Source organism: Lytechinus pictus, chromosome 18 (assembly GCF_037042905.1).
Source record: "Lytechinus pictus isolate F3 Inbred chromosome 18, Lp3.0, whole genome shotgun sequence".
Taxonomy (NCBI): domain Eukaryota; kingdom Metazoa; phylum Echinodermata; class Echinoidea; order Temnopleuroida; family Toxopneustidae; genus Lytechinus; species Lytechinus pictus.
Window position 1 is genome coordinate 25,872,852 of NC_087262.1, and position 26,110 is coordinate 25,898,961.

General features: G+C 35.1%; 1 protein-coding gene across 2 annotated transcripts in view; it reads left to right on the top strand.

The window, feature by feature from the left end:
* LOC129282046 (atrial natriuretic peptide-converting enzyme-like) overlaps positions 1-25,544 on the top strand; it is a 68,769-nt gene extending 43,225 nt beyond the window's left edge. For both annotated transcript variants that reach the window (XM_064113566.1, XM_064113567.1), the window contains 10 exons: positions 2,654-2,905; positions 3,933-4,055; positions 4,812-4,971; positions 6,085-6,266; positions 8,263-8,376; positions 18,035-18,185; positions 19,045-19,223; positions 19,734-19,917; positions 20,735-20,991; positions 21,797-25,544. In XM_064113566.1, coding sequence (XP_063969636.1) covers positions 2,654-2,905; positions 3,933-4,055; positions 4,812-4,971; positions 6,085-6,266; positions 8,263-8,376; positions 18,035-18,185; positions 19,045-19,223; positions 19,734-19,917; positions 20,735-20,991; positions 21,797-22,119 — 1,925 coding nt within the window. In that variant the 3' untranslated portion in view covers positions 22,120-25,544. The remainder of the gene's footprint in view (positions 1-2,653; positions 2,906-3,932; positions 4,056-4,811; positions 4,972-6,084; positions 6,267-8,262; positions 8,377-18,034; positions 18,186-19,044; positions 19,224-19,733; positions 19,918-20,734; positions 20,992-21,796) is intronic.
* The last annotated feature ends 566 nt before the right edge of the window (positions 25,545-26,110 follow it).

Genomic DNA, 26,110 nt, shown 5'->3' on the forward strand with positions numbered 1-26,110 from the left:
AAAAATCAAATCTTGAAACATATTTATATATTCTATTTAAATGCAATAAGGCACTCCAAAACAAACTCAAGCCTCATTTTAGAATCTGCATGTGCAATCCCACTGCTCTTATCCGGACAGGTTGGGACCGGCACTAATTCGGATAAGGGGTTTGGTCATAAACACAGATATGTGGGCCCGATATGGAAGAACCAAATGTTTAATAAATGCAGCTGCCTCCTCACTGGTGAAAGCTGCATCTAATCTATTGTAGGAGGTTACAATGACACTATTTCACTGCTGCCAACGCACAATTACACTATTGGTGGGTTTTTTACGGAAATAGTCAATTTGATATCAAACACTTGGAAAATTTACCTGCATGAATTATTGGAGAATGTATTTAGCAGGTCTTGGAAGAAAAGAAAGAGGATGAGTCGATGAAATTGAGTTTCAAAATTCAATCACAGCTTTTAAGTCTTCCATTGTTAGACTGATTGTAGGCTCAAATTGGATAGATGGTGCCCGCTGTCTGTAATGCAAGACAAGTGTTGCTTTTTCAAATACAAAGCTCATACATGTATTTTCCTAATTCTTGTCTTTTATGTCTTTAGAATATAAACTCAGTGAATATTTGTTTAGTTTCAGGGCTGTGATACATTGTGCATAATGTAAACTACATGTGAGAGGAGCATGATAAATGGTTTATTTACAATTCGTCTGATGCCAACTCATCTACTATCATTCGGTCTACCATCAGTTCTTCCACTTTCCTCTTGGTCTAATTGCCAATTCGTCCACTCACCATTTTGTTTCATAACGAGTCGGTCCAATAGCAATTTATGTCATATACCATTTGGTCTTATTGGACTAAGTATTTATTGTGCAAAATGAATGAAAAGCAAATGGATATTAGACCAACTGGTTATAAGACGAAATGGTCATAGAGAAAAATGGTGATTAGGCGAAGTGATGATTGGACCAAATGGTTATTGGACAAAATGGTTGTTAGACGAAATGTTGGACAGATTGGCAATAGACTAAATGAATGTAGACCATGTAGTGAGTGGACAAGTTGGCAGTAATCAAATGGGAAATTTACTGATTAATTTTACATCAACTGCTGATCCGGCCAGCCTCTCACACAGTCATAAAAAAAAGAAAATCCATATTTATCTACTGTGGGTATTGGATTCCAAATTTCAAGTTCGACTGTATGAATTTGATAATTTCAGGTTGGGCCAAAGACAAATATTCAAATTTGCCTAGTTGGGAAGGGACCCCCTTCCCTTCTCCGACAAGTCTTGAGTCTTGACAATTCCTGCAACCAAGAAAATTGATGATAAAAATTATATTGTACAAGACAATTTTTTTTGCTTTGCCATGTAAAGAAAAATTCTTCCAACAAATGGGGTTATCAAATTATAGGTGGCAACCAATTCATATATTTAAATTTTAAATGCAAGAAACCCCCTTTGTTGCATGAATTTCTTTGTTGCAAATATATTTCCTATGTCTTGTGGAACTCAGTGGAGCCTGGCAGCCTGCCAACAATTAATTTCTATTGAATTGAGTTATAGAACCTGCTAATATCAACATTGATTTTGTGGGGGCTGATGGTACTGAATGATACATGTATTTAGCAGCCAGTTTCTTTCTTTACCAAAATGTACGATCTTTTCAACACTGAAAAGCCCTGTTATTTTTCAATGTTGATTTTTTTTAGCAATGCAATGAAGCACCCCATATTTTCTCAAATAATAGAATGGTATTTTGACTATTGTCACCATTAGGGTTTTATTCTTTGAGGCACATGACCCCTTTGGCGTTAAATTGACCGGTTTTACATCGGTGAAAAGTTAAAGCACTTTTGGAAGTATTCTTTGTGAATGCTATTGATATTGTAGTCCAATGAGTGTATTCTTGCCCACAAAAGGAAGAAATGCCATTTCTATTACAACAATGATAGAATGTTGTAATAGATAGAATGTTGTAACATAGATGAATACAACAGACATGCATACAGAAGACCCATCTTTTATAATTTATTTTCTTATCTTATTAAATTAATATCTTCTACATGTACATTTAACCATTGATAGATTGTTGTTTTCTATAGATCATAATCATAGTCATATGAGCAGTCTTTTTCAGTACATGTACAAGTATATACATGTACATGGATTTTTTAAAATGACCTTTAGTAGGTTTTAGAATATACTTGTCCTTAATCTTGTGGCAGCTTTTTTGATTAGCAAGTATGTTTGTCATCATGTCATGGGTGTAAATCCAAGGGGGGGGGGGAGGGACAGTATATACAATCACCCTCCCCCCATTTTTCAAGACAGTAACGACATCTTCTTTTTCATTTTAAATTAAAAAGTTTAATTCAAAATTTTCAACTACATGTATGCATTCTAAAAGTGCAAAGTTTCTTGTGTGGTCGCCCCACTCGGGCGCTAAATCTTTCATGTACCCAGGTCTGAATTTAGGATGGTTCTGAATATCAATTAATACTTGATACAGTTGTATGTCAGATTATAATCAATTTGCATGTAATATCAATACGTTGTCCCTGAATACATGTATGAAAGTAGAATTGTGTTATCATTCAAAAAGTAGAACAGAACTTAATGGTACTTAATATCGTCACTCTTTTTCTTTTAATTTTTAGCTGATCCTATGGATGACTTCACGGTAATGGCCGGCAAATTCCTTCCAAATAGGGAGCCATCTGTCATCTACATGGAGAAAACAGCCGAGGAATGCGCCAGATTCTGCGTTTCCGCCATGACCTTCATATGTCGTTCTTTTGATTACATTGCTGCCGAACGAACATGTAATTTATTTGACGTTAGCAGGTCGCAAAATGGAAGACTTTTCAGTCGTCAGGGTGTTACACATTATGAAAGGATATCACAGACAAGTAGGTTGTTGCATGAATATGGTATTCATGTAGTTTTTATACTCAAAAGTAATTAATAAACATTAATTTGAATAGCACAGCTTTTATTTGGATATATCCAGATGTTCTTGATCAGAGCTCTTTTTACTTATGTCTACACAGCAAATTTTCTTTACTAAAGAGATATGTTTTTAATTTTGTTTTGAAGAGAGTCAAGGATAGAGAGCTTCTTATGTCAATTGGCAGGCTATTCCATAGTATTTGGTAATCCACCCATTCCGAAAAAAATTATTATTATTGTAGGGGCTATACAAAATGGTTTGTCCTGTTATTGTTTTGAAAATAAAAATAGGTCAGGGTTTACATATGAAAAATCCTTTCCTGTTGCCCATAGTCATGTGAACCCTCACTATTTTTAGCACTAAAGGGATTAAAAAAATTACAAGGAATATGTTATCCATTTCTAATGGCTTTCCTCCTGAAAGGTATGCCACAAAAACCCTCCATTCAAAGATACATGACCAGACAGCATATTGTATTGAATTCTGTTTGACAAAGAGTTTCTGACACAAAGGTATTTGCTGGTCTATTAGCTTTAAGGCAAATGTGGGGCAAAAGGGAAAAATTCTATTATGAGTCGGGAGTTTTTATTGAACAGCCCTGGTAAAATCCTAATTGTTGTTTCATTGATCATTCATTATAGACTCTTGTCTCTTTGTTCACGTGAATCAAGAGATACATCCTGGTGTTCTTCAATTTTTCTGGCATATTACACTGCTTCAATCACAATAAATATTTCCATGTTAATTACAATAGTAGCAAAGTTAGCATAGTTGTAGTATGAAATAGAACCTCTGGGCCTGTTCCATAAAAGTAACTATTATGGTAAGTCTACCATCCAATGGTAACTACTATGACAACAAAGCTCATCAGCCAATCAAAATCAAGGATTCCATGAAAGTTACCATTGGATGGCAAAGTTACCATAATAGTAACTTTAATGCGACGGGGCCCTGGAGTGAAAAAGATAATTTTCTTTGTTTTACAGCTGATTGTACTAATGTGAATGGAATCCAGTATCACCCATGTCCTTCTGGTCGATGTATCCCTAATGATTGGTTATGTGATGGAGATAACGATTGCAGTGACTTCACTGATGAATCAAATTGTGGTATGTAGGGTATTCAATATTCTACATTTGATCACAAATCTTTATGCAACAAAGTTCAGATTATATAAGTGTTTGGTACCGCTAAATCGTATAATAGCCTTAAATTTTGAAGTCTTGATTGTATGTTTGATTCTAATGTGTTGTGATATTCAACACTATAGTTTTACTATACTATATTACATGTATGTTATTTTTGTAAAGTCACATTGATAGGAAAGGAAGATCTTCGGGTGATAGTCTTTAGTTAATCTTTTTCCTTTCCTGGCAGTCCATGTGACTCTCCCTATTCTATTGTTTGTATATGTTTATATGTTTGATTATGCCGAATAAAATAATAATAGTAAAAACTGACATACTGAAGCTTTTCGACGTGCACTCATCAGAATAAAATCACATGAATGACTAGAATGCTAGAGCGAAACAATATAAATTCAAATTAAACAAATTGAATTAAGCCTTTCAAAATGTATTTCAAAGCAGTATCATTTGCTGAAGTGTTTAAGAAGATATTAGTAAATAAGCTTCCTCAAATAGAGTGTAGACTTCAGTTTTTAACTTAGGAATGCAGTGTGATGATTACAAATTTCAAAACCGTTTGCATCTATTACATTTGCATGTCACCAGTTACCCAACTAACAGAATTTAAATTTATATTATATTACAACAAAATACCCAAATCAGATTGTCTTCCTAGTATTCACTATTTTTCTTGCCCCGCTGCTATCCCTTTTTTTTATCTTTGGATAATTACTGTAGGTACGTCAGCAGAAGCATTTGAAGTCCGTATCGTCAACGGGACTGCGCCTAACGAAGGTCGCGTTGAGGTAAAGTACCGTGGCGAGTGGGGATTGGTATGCGACGATGAGTGGGATCTGAATGATGGACATGTCGTTTGTCGGCAGTTAGGATACAGCAGGTACTCACTCATATCATTCTCAGGAAAACATCCATTTAATCCTCAAATGTTGGAAATTTCTCCAAGAATCAAAGTCCAGGGGTGCAATCAAATACGACTCTAAAAATCAATCTCTTTTTAATTTTCAACCAATCAAAAGTTTGCTCTTGGGACTTGCAATTGATATTTTGACTTATTTCTAATTGCCATTCTTTTTGCAATGGGCCCCTCAGCTTGCATGTTTACAATAAGTAGCGAGACTGTCCTATTTGTAACAAAAATCTCTACAGTGGTGCTAAAAATTTAGTGAACCTCACCAGAAAATGAACATATTTGAAGTGTTTAAATCCTGCCATGTTTTAGATATTTAGTTGTGAAGTCAGGTGATACAATATTACATTCAATAAAGTTTGTTTTTCTGGACTTGGCAGATATTGTTGTGTTGTTGTCTTTATTCAAATCTCAGCATGAAGGAGTGCATTTACTGTTGGGGTTTATTATTTTTTTAGCACCACTGTACATGTATGTGTAATAAATTATGTTTGCTATAACTTATAATATAGAAGGTGGTAGAAAGGACGACTTCCACAAAATAAGATGAAAGATGTTTAAGATTGAGTTTAGGGAAAATAAGTTAAAAATTCTAGGCCCTAATTTTTTGGCTCACCCAAAATGTCTTCTTTCTATTCCAGTTTATATTGGACGATATTGGGATTGTAGGTGCTCTTCTTCGTTTTCTGATTGCTTTTATGGGAATTTTATAGTCAAATTTGCCCTGAGCCATGATGTATTTTCCCCCGGGAGTGACTTAATATGATTAATACATGTATGAGATGGAAAATCATTTACATTTTAGTATATGAATCAGCAAAATACTGGGGATACTCAAAGCCCCACCAGTTGATGAAAAAATGAGGATAATGATAATGAGAGTTTGGTTTAATGTGTATAGCACTTTTTGCCACAGGATACAAAATTCAACTATTATTATCCTGGCTCAAACTACCACTTTTTCAACAGCAATCAGTGCATTCAAGGAATTAAACCTGCCTGCTAGGTACAGTAGTATTGAAGATTATTCCTACTATCATTATCTGTTTTCATTTATGTCGATCACCCTCCCCCTTAAATCAGAGGAGCATCAGATGTGTATGTTGTTGGTGAATTTGGTCATGGAAGCTTGACTGAAATCTTGATGGATGATGTACAGTGCACTGGAACTGAACAATCCTTAGCAGACTGCACCCATGCTGGATGGAACTTACATAACTGTGTGGTTGGAGAGGCTGCAGGGGTACTCTGCAAACAAGATCAAGGTCTGATATAATTATATTTGAATTCTTATTTTTGTATATGGATGCAAACTTTCAGACAAATATTTGTAACCCTACTTTTTAACAGGTGTGGAGGTGTCTTGATTTAGTTGTTCAGTCACTTGACTCGTAACCCTAAATAGACTGGGCTATTTTGATGCCTAAGAAGACTGAGGGGGGGCTGATTCAGCCCCCCTTATGACCTCAGCCATCAATTGCGCAATCGCGACGAAAATTGACACACACGTTACCCGTGGCATAATCTACAAAACTGTAAGATCAAATTTTGCGAAAAATCTCATTGCCAATTAATTTTGCCAATTTATGCAGAAAATCAAAAGTTTGCTCTAAGTGACTAAACAATGCCCCTAAATGCTAATTTTTTGTTCACAGACTCTGTATAGGAAGCTGATCAAATATACCCCAAAATACCCACTTTAAGCCTAGCTGTTTCAAATTTATGTGAGGATATACATGTACATGTAAAGTAAAAGATGAACTGTCCTAATAACTCAATTTGTCATTTTAGGTGGTAAAACCAATTTGCCCTTGCACTGAATTTTGTTGGGAATACAAACCGCACAGAGGAGTGGTTTTGAATTGAAACCACAGACCAAATCCTCAGTGTCTTCTTGGGTGAATGATGTTTAATTATCTAGTTCCATTCAAGCTTGAAATAGTCTGAAATATCCATTTGGCTGTCAAAAAAATTAGCACTCTTTTAACCCTAAAAGGGGGGGGGGGCATGCCATCAGGCCCCCCCCCTCAATGCTTCATGTGATATTTCTGAAACGCAAAAAGATAGGGCTGCAAAATTTTATGACTTTTTTCTTTAAAGTCTCACGCAACTTTTGAGACCAAATTTGTGATGTATGGGTAAAGTGTTGCGACGCCACATGACTTTATGAGACAATGTTATGCAGAAAATGGCTCATTTTTATACATGTGCAAAGGCTATGGGAGATGAAATTCATAAAAGGGTGATTAGTTTTCATTCTTATTGGTAATTAAATTAGGGTTTAATTTAGTTAAATGGTCTGTAATTATTTCCATCGAAAAAACAAAGAAATACATAAGAAAAATTTGGCTTTTGCAACAAAGGTGATATCTGGGGAAAAAAAAATTGTGTTTAAAATAATTAAAAAAAAAGAAGTAAATTTTGTGTTTAAAGGTAAATGCCAGTTGTGGTAACGATATCAAAATGAGTTCATACAGAATCCAATGAAATGACCACCAAAGTGACTGTTTGTATAAATAAAACATATGTGCCAAAGGATTCTGGAAGAAATCGTGTAATTGCTGAGAAATTAGCAAATGAGCACAGGATTCGGGTCAAGCGTCTGGCTTACATTCAGAGCAATAATGATACACTGTCCCACGTGCGCTTATCTGTGTTGGTGATCTTCAGTGTGAATATTTTTCAGCATAGATTTCAAGATTTCACAAAGTTCAGTTTATGTAACTGTACCAGATCTAGATCCTCGATGATATACTGACAATTAAGCCTGGTTTTACAGACTTTCTCATGAAATCAGTGTTTACTGCAACTACTGGTATTTCTCTTTAATATGCAAAAAGTGTTTTTCACAAAATAAATTTGCATATTATATCCATAATGAATACAAAAGAAGTATGTTCAGATATTTTTTTATACTGGCTTGTAGTTTATGTGGTAAAGAATGTGCATGCCGAACTTCGACGCCATCATGTGAATGACGGCCGAGATCAGAAGGGGAGGAGGGGCCTTTATGCCCCCCCCCCTAGTTCTCAATTCATCTCAAATAGCTCAGTCCTTTTAGGGTTTGATTTCTTTATATCATCCCTAAATGATTTGCCCCTTTAGACGTGTATATGCCCTATATACAGCAATGGTCTTGGATCAACACTAGACATTTTGTACACTCGTACACTTTGCTGCAAGAAGATCAATTAAAAATCAAATTAAAAATTCAATATTTGCTTATCTTTTATTGTTGTTGCTGTTTTATGCTTCTAACAGATTGTCCAGCGAATCACTTTGAATGCAACAATCTCAGGTGTGTTCCTCAGACGGTCGTTTGTAACGATGTGGATGATTGTAATGATAGATCTGATGAACTGAATTGCTTCCAAGGTAAGATAAACAGATATAGAATGTGCTTATTTGAAATATTGTTGATTTTTATTAATCCCAGAAAGCAAGTATGATTGTATTTCCCAAATTGATTTGAAAAATCTTTGAAACAGCAATGCATTGTACATTAAAATTATAGATCATACAGTGCTGTTCAAATGAACATTGATATCAGCATATTTGTTTGAAAGATGTTATTTGTAAAAGAAATGCCCCATACAAATTTAGTTGTATCAAAATGGAAAAGAAGGTTTTGATTTGAAATAATGATTTTTAGTGAAAAAAATGACAATGAAATTCCATCTTTCATTGTTCAAAATAGACATGATAATTTGGTTTGCCCAATTGATTGTGGGCTTGCCAACCACTGTGCAGCGCCAGATCTATCCCTTTAATCGTTTCATGCTAAACAGGGTAGCAGGCCAGCAGCAACTCCAATCTTTTAAGGTTTGGACTTCAAGCTCTGACTTTGTCACACCAAGATGGGAGTTGCTACCCTGTTTCGTTCTTGGTCAACAGCCGTTGCTATGAAACATACATTTATTATACAGTATCTTTATCAAAGAAGTATTGCCATGACATGCATGTATGCATTTGACCTTGAAACCAGACAATGGCCATCATTACCATAAAATATGTTAAATATGAACAGACTGTCTGGTATATGAAGTACAAGTATATGATCATAATGTAGGAAGAAGTTTATGAAATTTCAGTAAATGGATTGACGTGCTACATGTAGATCATGCTCATGATGGAATATATAGGCCTATCATATAGTAAAATTGATCTCAATCTGAAAGTGGTTTAATGCACCAACTAAAATGGAGGTTGAATGCCCACACACGCCAAAATAATCAACAGTTTTTGTGTGTGTGCAAGACAGGATATGTGGTATGTCTCTATTTCATTGTTCCATTATTTCCCGCCTTATCGAAGCTAAGCAATTCCCCAACACCATTTGTTTGATCTCACAAGAATTAATGGATAAACAGACTCATTGGTAATTAACATCTGTATCTCATGCCCTTGAGATTGTAGTGAGCACAGAAGATGACTGATTACTTCATTCATAGAAAATACATTGTTCAAGACAGAGATAGAGAGAGAGAGAGAGACGGAGAGAGAGATAGAGAGAGAGAGTGGGGGAGGGAGTTAGATACAAAGAGGTAGGGTGGTAGTGAATGATGACTCACATTAAAAAGAATCTCGTTTTGATGGAGTGAAATGAGTTATTAATAGTGATATTGGTTTGCGTAATGCAGGTTTTAGAAGTATGTTAGGAGGAGGAAATGACATTTTGGATTATTGTTTTGTGTTTCCTGCAAAAGAGGCTTACAGGCCAATTACTAAGGAGTTTCTATAAAGCCATGTAGCTCTGTGATGTACTAAAATGTCCTTTTAATAATGCACACATTGCCTCTTAATATCGTAAGAGCTCTCCTTCTTTTCACTTGTTCTACCACTTTTATTTGGGGGGGGGGGGATGGGGGGAGGGGCACTCAAATTTTTCTAGGATGTGGATATGTCTCTCAAAACTGGCGGCTGATGAACTAAAGAGCTAATTTGCAGAGCTAATTTGGAGGGTTTATAAAGGACCTAATAGTTGATTAGTTGAGCCACCGCTCGCAGCGCTCTTGATTAGAACGCATGTAATAATGTACTGAAGGAAGTGTGTTCAGACAGCATAGATCAAATGGATAAATTTTTAGAAATAAGTACTCAGAGGCCAGGGAGCAAGTGTTCCTGGGCAGTATGCTGTGCACATTGTCTACTTATATATATAAAGTTTTAAACAAATTTAGGTGTGTTAGTAAAAATCGTGTATCATGCGAATGACCTGGGAAGGATGAAAATGGGGGTTTTCACAGGGGTACATAACTATCACAATCGTCACCACTATTATTTCTTCTCAGCTCCAACACCTCCCTCACTAAGACTACATGTACATGTACACACTTCCTTTTCAATCCACTTCAACTTATACCTTCTTTTCTCTATCTTATCAGCCAAGCTCTCTCCCTCTCCACCTCGTTCTTGGACACAGCACACCTTAGCAACCCCTCTCTTTCTAAACTTATCCCATATTTCCTCTCATTTCTCTCTCAAAATACCTACATTTCAGCTCCCTATCCTTACCCTGAACCACTGAATCAGGCTTCATACCAAACTGGGGACATCTGATCAAATTGAATGTTTTTGGAGGTTTCATCATTGAAAGAAAGAAAATAAAATTGTGAGTGTTTGTAGTTAGCTATGTATGCTACTCTGAAGGTTGAGTAGCATTCTCTTCTCACCCTAGACATGCACATATTACAGACATACCTCTCATGAACATCAGACAGTACATTTTAATAGCTAAATTATGAGCAGGACATGGCGTATGCAGAGAAGTCGTATTGTATGTGTGTATAGCCAGTTTTTACGGTCTGCCCTTGAAAATGTACTTTAATTGGAGCTTCTGTTTGAATGTCTGGGTTCAACATACTTTGTATAAACCCTGAATCAATCAATTACAACAAATAATTATTGATCACAAGATCATGCGTTGCTCAGGTTGATTTTCTTTTAATTCATATATCCCTTTATCAAAAATGTGAGATGTACATGTACTGTTTGCAACAAGTAATTACATCTGCAAAAACATACCGTTTTGTTAAGACACAGTTTTAGTAATACATGCACCAAAGAATTTATTGTTCTATTTTTTATACACATCTTGTGAACTCATACAATGCAAAGGATGAATGAATCCTCAATATTCTCAACAAGTGTCTATACGTATTTACAGTACATAAGAATTAATACCATTACCAGAAATATATCATTTTCATCTCTCTTCTTTTTTTTTTCTTTCTTTCTGATTCTCTTTCTGCTTTGAAAATGTATAAAAGCTGATGTTCTTTGGAAAACAAATATATACCTAAAAATAGCACCAGCCTTTCTCTTTCTTCACATTTCATTGAAAGTACCATGGTATTAGGCACAATATGTTATTGCCAACAATGATGCTGTACTATATACACATTCATAGATTACACTAGAGGCCCATTTCATTGAGGACTTACATGTACTTACAGTTATGGAATCTTTTCTGTTATGATAACTATCATGGTACCATAATAACAAAGTTGTAAAAGGTGCTTTTTATTCCATTTCTACCAGCTCTATCACTTAGTTGATTTACATAATATGAAATATTCATGTCCTGGAAAAGTACATCATGCAATTCAACCAATGAAGTAAATATCAATTAAAACTTCTTTTACATGTATAATACAATTGTATTCACAAGGAACTTAAATCACTACTAATGATATTTTTACTACAAAATTACATAATTTGTTGAGAAAGCCTCTAATACTTACATACATGTACATTTGTCACTTGTATAGCTTTATAGTGCTTTTGCACAAGTGCAGTGAGTTTGTCCTTTCTTGATCTGAATAAATAGTTTGATTATGAAATAACCAAATAAATAATATGTACACATACATGTCTCAGCCTTAAAGCGGACCATATTAATGCATTTTCTACATTCATCCTAATAAATACACTTTAATATATATGCAGTATTGCAATGCAAGGTAAATCTGGTTTGCACAAATGCACACACAAACTTGTATGTTCTTTGGCAGGATTAAACAAACAAAAATGAGAAGAAATATAATGGAAAACTCCCTGTATGGATAGTACCCCCCCCCCCCCTCTTCCTCCCTCCAAATAAAGAGAAATGACCACAAAAAATAAAATATATGAAAAAATGAAGAATTAAGAAAAAATGGAATAAAATAGGAAGAAATCAAAATTCTAGAAATGGAATTTCAAAATAATAATAATGCACAATGGTTTTGAATCTATGCTCCAAGGCACATGTGTTAATGCCTGCCTGAATACAAAAGTTAAAAACACCACCTGTGTGACATCAACAGCCTCACAAGTCATACCTACATGTATCATGTCTCCCATGGTCTAGTACACATGGCATTGTGTAATCCAGTTTACCTGGTGTTAAAGGGATAGTCTGGGGCTGAAAATATTTATATCTAAAGAAATATAGTAAAATTCACAAAGCAGAATGCTGAAAATTTCATCAAAAATCGGATAACAAATAATAAAGTTATTGAATTTTAAAGTTTATCAATATTTTTTTTAACAGTTATATGCACCTCGTCATGAATATTCATTAGGTGGGCTAATGATGTCACATCCCCCACTTTCCTTTTTCTTATGTTATTACATGAAATCATAAATTTTTCATTTTTTCATACATTTGTAAATAATGTGTCTCCATTATGATGAAATAAGTTGCAGCGGTAAATAACTTAATCAGTTGTTAATCCAATTGTTTTAGTCCTTGGTAATTTCTTTTTGAATAAACCTAATTTCATATAATAGAATAAAAAAGAACAAGTAGGGATATGACATCATCAGCCCACCTAATGAGTATTCATAAAGACATGCCTAGAACTGTTTCACTGGAATAATGCACATCTTTAGAATTCAATAACTTTGTTATTTATTATCCGATTTGATCAAATTTTCAGCATTTTGCTTTGTGAATTTTACTCTATTGAGATATGAATTTCTCGAGCGTGGACCATCCCTTTAAATACTGAAGAAATAATATCACCTCCACCCTCATTCATGTACTTTCTATAAATATATCTACCCTCTGTACATGTACCTGCAACGTGTACATGATGTACAGTTTTAGGTCTATAAAGATATTAGCATTAACCAGTTCAATCTGGTTACAACTACAACAATGACCATCATCTGTCCATGCAAAGTGTTCAATTCAATTCAATTTCATTTTATTGTCCACATGCATGGAAAATGGTTTTGCTCACATAAAACATTTTGTAATAAATTATTACATATTACATATATCACTTGCATAGATGCAATTATACAAAAATGCATTTGAAAGTGACAAATACAAGGGAAATTCTTCAGACAATCTTAAAGTTTTTCCAATAAAAAATGTGAAAAGTAAAAACGATAAGTAAGAAGATTGTCCAGGTAGAATAGTTCAGAAAAAAAATCAGGTGATGAGACTAAATATGTGCGGATGGAGAGGGGAACGAAGGAATTCAGGAAATGATGTGCGACAGATCAGTGACCGAAGACGTTTACCTGAACGCATGATAACATACATGTAATTGGAGAAGAGTGGGGGATTTGCGTTTTTCAGTATTTGTTGTATTTCTAGAACAATTTTTGTTTTGCAGGCATCATGTAAATTTTGGGTTTGGCCTGTGATCTTTCCTGCTTGTTTGGCAATTTTCTAAATTTTCCTAAGATCCTTCTTTCGACTACCGCCGTACCAGACAACACAACTGAATAACATAACACTCTCGATGACAGGTAAAACAGAGTAAGGATAGTCCTATCTACATTGAATCATTTAAGTTTCCTGAGAAAATACATGTTGTTGAGTCTTTGATAGAACAGACTTGCATTGGTTATTCCAAGAAATCTTGCTATCGATTACAGTACCGATATACCTGTATGATTCGACATACTTCAATATTTTCTTCTTTCATAGTTATGGGCAATATTAAAGTCATGTGTGGAAGTTCTGAAATTTTTTCAATTTCTTTTGTTTTAGATGTATTGAGCAGTAGAAAAATATCTTTACACCATTCTACAAACGTATTTACTTCATATCTTCATATCAAGCGCAGTAGAGTATATGCAATTATAGTAGCAGCCGCTATATAAATGGACCATATTATTATTATAACTGTAATTAGCCTCATTACTATTTATAAGACCTACTATTGCTGTGTCGTCAGCATATTTAACCATCTTAATGTCATCTTTTGTAAATCTTGAAAAATATATTATTTGAAGACTATTCGATGCCCCCTCTAAAAAATAGTTAAACCGTACTTTGAACAAAAGCTACAGTAATGAAACATAAACTGCACAACTCCTATTCATAACATATCTGTAAAGTCATCAGAGGCGTATGTATCATGTGATAATATGAAACTAGTCGAAATCTATTCCTGGAAGACAATGTAGAAAAGAATCCTTTCTAAATATTTCTTAATGTTTCTTTTGAATATACATGTATGATACCAGCATATACTACAATTTTATAATATAAGAATTTTCTTAAATCTTCCATCCATTACCAATACCAATACCAATTTCCTTTTGGGCAATGTTACATACATGTAGGCGATGATTTAATTAGTCTGAAATAAAACTAGAACTGCTAATACCACTCCACAATAATTTAGACCCCCTTCCCCCCCCCCCCCCTTTCCCCAGAAGAGAAAATATAAAGAAATGAAGACTTACGGTTTGAGAGGAAGTAGGTATTAACTGGTCCTAGACATTTTGTGCGAAAGTTCTTTCCGGTACCCTATATACATGTATTATTGAGCACACTGAGAGCAAAGTTGGCTCAATTGGTAAAGCATCTGCCCGTCGAACCAAAGATCGTGGGTTCGAGTCCAACCCGGGCGGATGACTGAAGCCAGTGCATCGTGTGTAAACGTCTCTCCCCTGTTTCATAGATGCAGGCTTTGTTACAGTGGAAAACACTCCGTCCCTCGGATAGGACGTTAAATGGAGGCCCCGTTTAGATGAGAATCCCCACCTTTGCACGTTAAGAACCCACTGCACTATTCGATTAAGAGTAGGGGGAAACCCCGGTGTAGTGGTCCACCTGCATTCCCCAGCCAATTATCGGGAGGAGAGACCTTCGGGTCACAGTTCTGTGTGCGTGCCCTTCTTGGCGACCCAGATTGGCTGGCTCCTCCAATGCGCCTTTGAATGTCTTTGACAGATATATGGCGCGATACAAATGCTGTGTATTATCATCATCATCACACATTTTGGGGTTAGAAAAAAATCTCTCTGAAATAAGCCTATGGTTTTGAAAATGCTGCACAGGAGACCTCACTGCTTTCATGACTCTTAAAAAAAAAAAATGATGTCGTCTTGTTAATTTTGTCATCTGCATTTCGGTGGTCTGTTTAAATGGTTATTGCCTATAGTTAAATAATACATAGCATTTTGTTTCCTGAGATATATTTCAAGGCACATCACGCTCACTGTATGCTTTTTCCTGAGCCTTTAGATCGCTTTCTTTGGCATCTTCTTCATCAGTTTCATTTTCCACTTGAACGGATATTGGTAACGTGGAGTCTTTCGGAAGGTTTTTATTCTCTTCGTTTTCTCTTTCATCAGGTACTGCCTCATATGTGCCACCCTCCATGCACCTTGCACAGGCATGACAGATGTTTGCCAAACATTGACGCAGACTTGACCAGAAGGCCATCACTCTGTTTAAATGCAAGATAATAGGGAAAACAATATTCTAATGTCAACTCCATATTAGTAAAAAAATGAATCAGGAACAAATTATGTCCTCATTTTTCTTATATTCTATGTACTTGTTAATCTCTAACAACAATGATAAACAAATATGTGCTCTGAAATATAGTTGCCACACTTGCTCTAGGCCTGCTCACTTTTGATCAAATCAAATCTAGTCATAACAATCCTCTCTTTTCAAGTTCAAAGTGCTTGTTGAACTGTAAATCTGTAAATCTTTTTTTGACAAGCTACCTACTTTGTTTATTTGTATAGGTTTGGAACAGTTGATTCTCACCTTATATAGATTGATCAAATCCTTTGTTATAGCTCCAGCTTTGACATCACTCCAGACAAAATTTGATAAGCTTTATTTCTTTCTCCGCGGCCTCCTTTCTAATTGTTGATTACAATGTTAGCTTCTCATGCGGCCAGTTGAACATGTACGTTTCTCTGCGTGGTGTATTAACGCAAATGAACCACACTCAAATGAGTTGCTTTATATATAGAGCTTTTCCCGCACATTCACACGTTTTGTGTGTACATGGAATGGTCGACTTTAAATGGGGGCGTTTCATGCTTTAGCCTACAACTTCCAATTCGAAAGTAAAATAGCCAGGATCCAATGACGCGGATAATGATACATAGATCTGTCAAGGGCTTAGAGACATTGTTGCGCTACATTAGGAACCATATTCTATTCAATTATTTTATTACCGTCCATTAGGAATCATATTCTATTCAATTATTTTATTACCGTCCATGATGGAAATTTGTAGTGCAATGTTAAAATGGAATATTATTATTATCATAATCTGTATGATTAATTAAAGTCAGGGTGCTACATAAGCACTTGCCCGATTGCCCGGGCAAGTAAAAGTTCAAGTGGGGCAAGTGTTTTGAAGTATAGACCAAAACTACTTGCCCGAATTGGGCAAGCAAAATTCTCACAGTAGAATTACCCAAATTAGGGTCGATATGATTTATCGACCCTAAATTTGGGCATGGCGGGCAAGATAAAATCACTTTGGAAAAAGAAATGCAAGAACAAGGTACATCAGTTCTTGTCAAAAGAGGGGAAAAAAGGTCAATGGTTTTATAAAACCACAATATTTTTGTTTGAAGAGGTAAAACTTAGTTGGATTTTTTTCGGGCAAGCGAAATAGATTTTCGGGCAAGTATATTCCAACTATTTAAAATTTACTTGCCCGACAAGGCAAGTGCTTCTTAAAAGTTATGTAGCACCCTGAATTAAAGGATCTATATTATATTCAAAAGCCATGGTACAGTTATACATTCTGCCTTGCCTGCTAGAGCACACAAGGAACAGGAAAAATCTTGAAGTCTTTGGTATTCAACTGTATTTTCCATCATTTGATATGTGGTAGATTAGCTAACTCTTATTGTTAATAATTTCCTCCTAACAATATGACTTTGCCTTTAACCTTTATATCCGTTCTATGGCATGTTATGTGGATACCTGCACCAAGTACTTGTATATTTATGGGAACAATCAGGTTTTCCATGGTAGTTACAATAATGGTAATTATAGTTGTAACTCTTTATGAAATTGACCCCTGGGACCCGTTGCAGAAAGAGTTGCAATCAAACGCAACTAAAAAAATCTTGCGCAACTTGATTTTCAGCCAATGAGGCACCCGTATTTGGGACTTGCGCTTGATATTTTGACTTGCGTTTATACGCAACTCTTTCTGCAACAAGCCCCTGGTTTTCTCTCTTGACGTTATTTATTTTTCTTTATACTCCTTAGACTCTACTATCATAGCCATATAAAAGCTATGGTAATCTGTATATTGTCATTACCTTTCTCTCTCTCTCTCTCTCCCTCTCATTGTAAATAGAGTCATTTACTTATGTTGGGTATAGTTCTATAGTATGATTAAGGTGGATATGTGCGCAATATAATTACCCTATATTAATTATTATTATTATTAGACATAGCCACTGCTAGAGTTTAACTGATTAAATTTTAGTAACAATGCTTATCACTTTTTAAGTCCTTTATCCTATGCATTGAATTGTTAAAAAAAAAGATGATTAAGACTAATGAATATAAATGCCAATTAAAGGAAGTCTGATATGTGGAATTTTGTCACTTGAATTGATATGTGAAATGACTTTTTACAATGACTGATATTGCCAAGATACTTCTAGCATTAATCTTCTGAACTGTATGGGGTGTAAGAATATGAACAAGGAATGTAGTTGGATAGTTGAATGAGCATTGAGGCAAATGTATGTATTACAATGTAAGTGAACTTGAGTTTATGCATAATGGAACCATTTTTCTCTTGTCGTATAGAGCCTCAGCGATTACCAGTTCGTCTTGTTGGTGGAAACGGACAAACCTCAGGAAGGGTAGAGGTCTTTCATAACAACCAATGGGGTACCGTCTGTGATGATTATTTCAGTGAAGCAGCCGCTAGAGTTGTCTGTAATCAGCTCAACATCAAGTAAGAAATGAAGGAAAAAACTCACGTCCCACTTATTTAAAAAATTGGTGTGAAATAAAAAAATTAAATGATACCTACATATACATGTTTCGGCCTTAAAATAATAATAATAATAAACAGTTCTTGTATAGCGCATATCACATTTATGAATAATGTCTCTATGCGCTTCCAAAGGACTTGGATATTATTACCCCAGCTGTAGCTTGGCTGCCGTAATTACTAAGATTACAGCGCACACGTATTTCAAGGAATAAATTCCTGCCAGGTACCCATTCACCTCACCTGGGTTGAGTGCAGCACAATGTGGATAAATTTCTTGCCGAAGGAAATTACGCCATGGCTGGGATTCGAACCCACGACCCTCTGTTTCAAAGTCCGGAGACTAATCCACTGGGCCACAACGCTCCACTATAGACCATGTACACATATTTTCTATATTCTTTTAATAAATACACTTGTGCAGTATACGTGAATTGTAAGGAACATTTTCAAACAAATGCCCCTGGAACTTGTCTGCCCTTTTGCATGATTAAAAATATATAAAACACTCCATGCCTCACTGTTTGAAGTACTGTATACTGTATATATTCATGTACTCTACATCGCTAATATTTCAAATGTAGACATTTTCATTGACTTGTGTGTATATATTAGAGGGAGCAAAAGGAGGGGATGTCATTCATATTGTATATGGCAGTCTTGTTAACCTATAAGACTATATCGCTGAACTGCTAGGTTAACACTGGTTATAATGCTAATAGTGTGAAGAATTATAGACAATTTTTTGATCCACAGCAGAACCTCCAAAGTGTATTTACTAAAGGCAGATCATTGAAAATGAATTCTTTTCTTTCGATAGAGGAGATGTTCGTGTGTACCCTCAGGCCTCATTTGGGGAAGGGTCAGGACAGATATGGCTTGATGATGTGAGATGCTCTGGTACGGAACCATCATTACGTCAATGCACCACTCCTGAACTCGGTCGGCATAACTGCCAGCACAATGAAGACGTCGGTGTCGAATGCGGCTTAGAGACACGTAAGTTACAGATAATGTCAACAATCTTATCTTGTCTAACTCATTCATGATAATAAGTGCTTCCAAGAAAATTTAGACTGATATTTGTTGAACAGTACAGGAGGGAGAAGTTCCGGGCCCTGTCTTACAAAGAGTTACGATTGATCCGATCAATCGTAACTATGGATGGCCAGCAACATCAACATGTATTATGCATTTTTGTTCAAAATGTTTTCTAATTTTGATGTATATTCATGCATTCATTGTTTTCTTTAAAAAATTCACTGCTTTTCTTTGTTTACAAAGGAGTTACTTGATTCGATCAATCATAACTCTTTGTAAGACAGGGCCCAGGAATTTATATATTCTTAGTATCCATCTTTGATATTCCATTTTTTTTTATCGTTGTTCCTTGTTTAGTACAGAATATTTATGATATTATTGTTAGAATATTTGGGGGTAGCTCTGCGAAGAGAGGCAATAAATATCTAGTTTTATGAAACGGTTTGTTTCTGTTTTGTGAACTTGTAGTTCCTTGTGGAGTACGGGGCATTGAGAATGGTAACATCATGGCAAGGATCATTGGAGGAAGTTCTGCTAAGAGAGGCAATTGGCCGTGGCAAGCTCAGCTGATCTTAAGGGGGAGCGGTCACTACTGTGGTGGAACACTCATTGACGAATCCCATGTGCTTACAGCAGCTCATTGCTTCCAAAGGTCAGGTTTCACTTTTGTTTTTCAGTGTTGGAAGCTTACAAGATTTAAGATTAAATCTAATGAATTTGTAGAGTAGAAGGTATCCCGTAGTACCTCATTGACTTCAATTATATTGATAAAATTTGTGTGATTCAAGAAGTCAGTTATGAGGAATGTAATAAAGCGTGATTTTTGCATAGTTTGCAAACGTTTTGCAAAGGATGTGAATGTAAACCCAAAAATGGCAAGGTTTCTGAATATTTTGCAATGACGGAGTCCTACAACAATTGCTAAACTGCAGCCAGCCAGTAGACATGAAGAATACAGAAAGGAAATGTTAATTTTCAAATCATCACAAGCTAACTATTCGAGGAAACTTTGTGGCTTTTATGAGACATACAAAGATTTGTTTTGCAAACCTAAGCATATTAATTTGTTTGGTGGGCTTTTTGTATAAAAAGTGTTTTTACTTTTCCATTTTTGGGCATGGAGTCCTTCGGGTTCATTGATTGGTTCCCATCAACAAAAAGTGAAGGAAAAATACTGAGCAAACTCTTGGGTAAAAGGATACTTCTTACAGTATGTTAAATCTTTTGAATCAGAGCTCAGTCTGACAAAATACAATATAATTAGTTAAAATTAACATTCACCTAATTTTTGCTTGCATAGATCAGATGCTCAGCTTGTTCTGGCTATTTTCACAATACTTATATGTTGTAGTGTTGTCAGTGATATTGGTTACTTTTCATTTTCATTGCTTAGGTATTAATGACAAATGTGTATTAGCTTTATCATGTCTCATGCTAATTGACTTTATTGATTAATTGACTCTGATTAGGTATGGTAAGAGCTCCTTCAAGGTTCGACTAGGTGAACACCATCAATTCATCAATGAATCATCTGAACAAGACTTCCGTATTAGTTGCCTGTACAAGCATCCTGAATACAACTCTAAGACTACCAATAATGACATTGCCGTAATAAGGTTGGACCGGCCGGCCCAAATCACATCATTTGTTACACCAGCCTGCCTACCAACAGAAGGAGAGTTTGGTAATAACCACCAGTGTTGGATTTCAGGTTGGGGTAATACAGGTAAATAACAAAAACTTGTTAATAGTGTATATCCATAGGGTTTACTAATAGATTCTTGGATCATCTAAAGACACTTGGTCTCCTATCATTTGGTCTAACAACCATTTGTTTTAACCATCATTTGGTCCACCGGTAAACTCATTTAGTCTTCCTTTCATTTAGTCTAATACTCCAGATAGTCTTAATTTTCACTTTACTCTACTTATTATTTTGCACTTTCTCAAATGAAAATTTGGTTTATCTAATCATTAAACCAAGTAGCCTAACTGGTAATTAGTCAAAACTGTAAATGGACTAAATGGTAATCGTACCATTTTGGGTGAGGCACAATGGAAAGTAGAGTCAGGTGGCATTTTACCGTAGTAAGAGCAATCAAGATCATGTTATCAATCACACTTCAATATTTCAAGCACTAAGGTCAATTGGTTTCAGAGTGACAATTAATGACATTATGATGGTTCATTTGAAATCCCTTGATTGTTTGATTACTTTCACATGTGGCTGCATAGTGGCTGCTGGATCCACGATCAATTCTACAAAATTAGTTATCTGAGTGTTTTCCAATACAGATTTCAATTTTGAACAATGAAATATGGATTCCCCCCCCCTCTTTTGTTGATGTACATTTAATGTAAGCAGAATTGAAAGAGAAAAAGAAGAGGAGGAAGCAGAGGAGAGGAGGAAGAGAAGGAGTCAGGCTTCCCTGCTTCTAATTTCTATCTTCCCCATTCTTTATCTTTACAGTAATCTCTTTACACCTTGTTTAAAATGATACAATTTCCTTTCTTCTCTCCTACCTGACCAGGTAATGACAGGTATCCCAGTCGACTACAAGAGGCTAGAGTTCCCCTCTTACCACGTGAAACCTGTACTAGAGCTAACGTCTATGGAAGGAAGCTTACCGATAAGATGCTATGTGCTGGGTATCTACAGGGCGGTATTGACAGCTGTGACGGCGATAGCGGTGGTCCATTGGTCTGTGAGAATAGTGAATCCATATGGAAGGTTGTTGGTGTGACATCATGGGGGTACGGCTGCGCTCAGCCTAATGCCCCAGGAGTGTATGCAGTGGTCACTCAATACTTGGGTTGGATTAATGAGAAGAAGATTACCAGGACCTGTTTGTAATATGGTCCTTTGAGTGAATTCAACCATCATCTTGGTATAATGGAATTCATATGACAGTTCAATATGTATATAAAAAAATATGTTAACAATCTGAGCAAGGTCATAAGTTAACCCATTGGAGACTGATCTAGCATGTATGCTTGCTGGAGTATAATAGAACATGTGTTATATCAAAATTATACAGTCTTTAATTGGTTAAGAGGTCAGGGAATTTCATTGATTGCATTTTTCAGATAACATTTGATAGAACAACACGTGTGATTCCCATTAATCTTCAAGCTTGCAACTTGGATGCGACAACTCAGACTACGATCCATGAGTTAAAAAAATGTAGAATTGAGATTTATGAACTTCCAATGATGCAATCAATACCTTACCTCTTTCAGCGAGAGGTAGAAAATGCAGGATGTTATTAAAGCCCCTTTCACAATTGGTTTGGGACTATTTGCGATCATGAGTATGTCAAGGGTATGTGTAAGGAATAACTCATTTGTCATAAAATCTGTTATATAGTATTAGCATGAGTTCCTAATTCCATGCATTCAAATGAAGATCCCATAGTGATTTTATTTTAATATTTAGTTTATTTTTCATCCATGTATGTTTTTAGAGATTATATTCTTTGCAAGCTTACTATTCATGCTTTTCATAATCAGTGCTTTTGAATCATTGGTTTTGCATCACTGCCTGTGCCCTTTAATGATTGTATCAATAATACGTGCTGCTCTAAGATATCAGTTTTAATGTTGACTTACATGTAGATGAATGAGGTAAACACATTATAGAGTATAATCTCATGAGATCAGATGTTACACATGCCTTAATTCATTGATTAAGGAATGTACATGTGGAACAAAATCATTGTTGAAGTCAAAATGAAATAATCCATTTACCTCATTTGCCTGGAAATTTGTTTCCATCTCATTCTCTTTAAGTAATACATACATGTTTATAGAGTGGGTACAAAAAGTATTTTGTATAAAATAGCGTATATCATAGAAATACATGAAATCAGAAAATTAGACAATGAATGTATTTTTTTATTTTAAATGTTAACAAATATTAAATGTTGCCTACATGAAAAGATTCTACTAGATTATATTAAGTTGGTGTAATTTTGTTGTTGGAAGGTAACATTGTGATGACATACTGCATCGAGCACTGAAGAATAATTTCTTTAGCTGACAATCATTTGAATATTCAGGGGAAAATCCCAGGTTTGTCAAAACACATTCTACATGTAGTAGTCTAAATTGTAACGTAAAGTAGAAGAGACTTACTTGAATTGTGTTCCAAATTCTGTACTATATCTGCTTCAAAACAAATTGATATCAGACACTCACTTTTGCTAAATTTCTCTCAATGATTCCTTGCTGATTAAAGTGTATATTAATAGTGTGTGTAGACTACTCATAGTAACTAGATATTGTCAATGGAGTAATTTAATGTGCTGAATTTATTGTATATTTTGACATTCTCAGCTGGGTTTGAGTTCTGCAAAAATGATTTGTTAAAGGACAATCTCTATCCAGTTATTATGTGAAATAAAGGTCTGACCTTAATGCACCCATTTGGGATTGCATACAACTACTGATACAGCAGTCTCTCCCTCAAACTCCTCCCCCTTTCCTCTCTCTTTCTTTTTTTTTCTCTCTCTTTCGCTCTTCTCTTGTCTTTCCCCAGCAAGAATCATGAACAGATTTTCATTTTGTGCATGTGTGGGTTGTAAATCAGTGATTAGATTGATTGCATTAGAATTCATTTACCATTGTCTATTGTCTTTAGACCATTTACTAAAATATATTTCCCTCATTTAAAAGAGCATACTTTTGCAAAAAATATAAACTTTTCCCTAAAAGCACACAATATTTGTGTTGTCAAGCAATATTAAAAAGGGTATTTTAGCCTATTTGTGCATCTCAGTATTGTCACAGTTTTAGCTGTCATAATATATTTCATTAAATTGTAAGTTATTCCTTCCGACTTTTGTTGTTAGCAGAGGAGAAGTTGGCAAAAAAAGCCAAAGTCTTGATTTAATTTGTATCCTTTGTCATTATGTCTGCTGGAATCATGCCAAGGGATTTGTGCTATCCGTCATATATTTTTATTGTTAGATTGTATGACATATGTCTATTCATACAGAACCAATAGGTTACTGTAATAGGCTCAAATTGGTATTTGGGAAGTAAATTGTGTCATTATTCAACGATTCAAGGTCTCTATTGCACTTGTGAGTTATTCATGAAAACATGTTTTGTTAATACAAGGGTGGTGTGGTTACTTCTTTGTTATATTTGTGAAGAAACATATTTCTCGCCTTTCCGGGCGGCAGAAAGATTTTCCTCTTGTGGAGCTGCTAATACAAACACCTTGTGTTTGTGGAATAGCATGACCAAAGTGATGAAAGGCATAGCAAACAATTGCAATAGGAGGAAAAGATATGCTAAATGGGAGAGAGAACAAGAGGGATGTTACTAGATAAATACAACCATTTGAAGTTTAGTATTTAATAAATGTAAATTAATATAACTCTGGCACTGATAAAACGGTGGTCCCTTTCATATCTCCTGATTACTCACATTATTTTGTGTAGATATATTGTAGTCCAATTTAAAATGTTTTTTTCCTCTATTCTGAACTCCAAATACTTGAATACTTTTCATTATAATTACAGGGGTGCGTTTATTCCAACTCTAAAAGGTCATATGAATTTTGTGCAAAGTGTAGGCAGTCCTGCTGTAATCAAGGAAATGTAAAATACCCTGATCATATCATGAAAATAACCTCATTACGTTTTCTGTTGAATTGTTCAGAAGTCTTCTCCCAACGTAGTGTTTATTTTAGATTATAGCAATATCAAACTCTTAATACCATCCTTCTTTTTGTTTGATTCTTAATTAAAGAATAAGGCTTTTTTATTGTAATGATTTAGAAATGGTTATCAGAGGGAGATGTTGTTCATGTGCCTGTAATTGTTTTGTTTGTAAACAATGGGGTTAACATAACAATGACATGATGCTACATTTTAATTAAATTACGATGTTAGGATTTGAACATTAATTGATGGTTAGATTATTTGTTGAAATATTGATGAAGTGATCATGTGAACTTTATTTGCAATGATTTGAATATTCAATGTACACATTATATTTTTAATACACTGTTTGTTCGTTAGAACTGTGGTTGACTCTTTCCCAGTTGGAAATACATGTAACTGAAACATTGTGATCTTAAAAGGCAACTGATTGAAAAGTAATATTTTTTCTGTCTATTTTTGAAAGATGGAAAAAAGGGGGACAACTTAAGGGTTATACATGTTTATATAAAAATGTAACAATCTACATGTAATTTTAGACAGATACTCTCTGTTTGAAACATGCATTATGAAATAAAGATTGTTTGCATGTTGTGAAGTAAACACCAAACACTGGCTGATCGCATTATTTGTACCTTGTGTATAAAAGGAGTTGAATGAGGTATGCTAAACTTACATGTACTTCATCCCAGACGTGTCCAATAAAATATATTGGGAAGAACTTTTGGAGTGTATACCTGTATATAGAAGGGGGGGGGGGGTCAAACTGTCTAATCTTGGAATAATTGAGAACCTTTCTGCCTGACCAGGAAATAGAACAATTCCCTTGTTTCACTTTATAGCCTCACCTGAATAGCAGAGCGAGACTAAGGCACGATATTAAGTTCAATCATATTGAATGAATTTCTGATCATGTTAAGCGGGGGCATCGTTGAATTTCTAGTTCCTCTCAAAATGACTTTCCATTTTGTAGGATTTAATTCAGGTCTAATCATGTTGGTTCTCCCACCCAATTAGATAATCATACAATTTTGTTTTTTATAAATATTCATTGTGAATTGTTTTGGAACCCCTTCATGATTGAAAACTCCCCGAGAATCTAATACAAAGAAAAGAATATTTATAATGAAAGAGATACCATTGGAAAGTAATCCACTTCAAAGGTGGAAATATTTG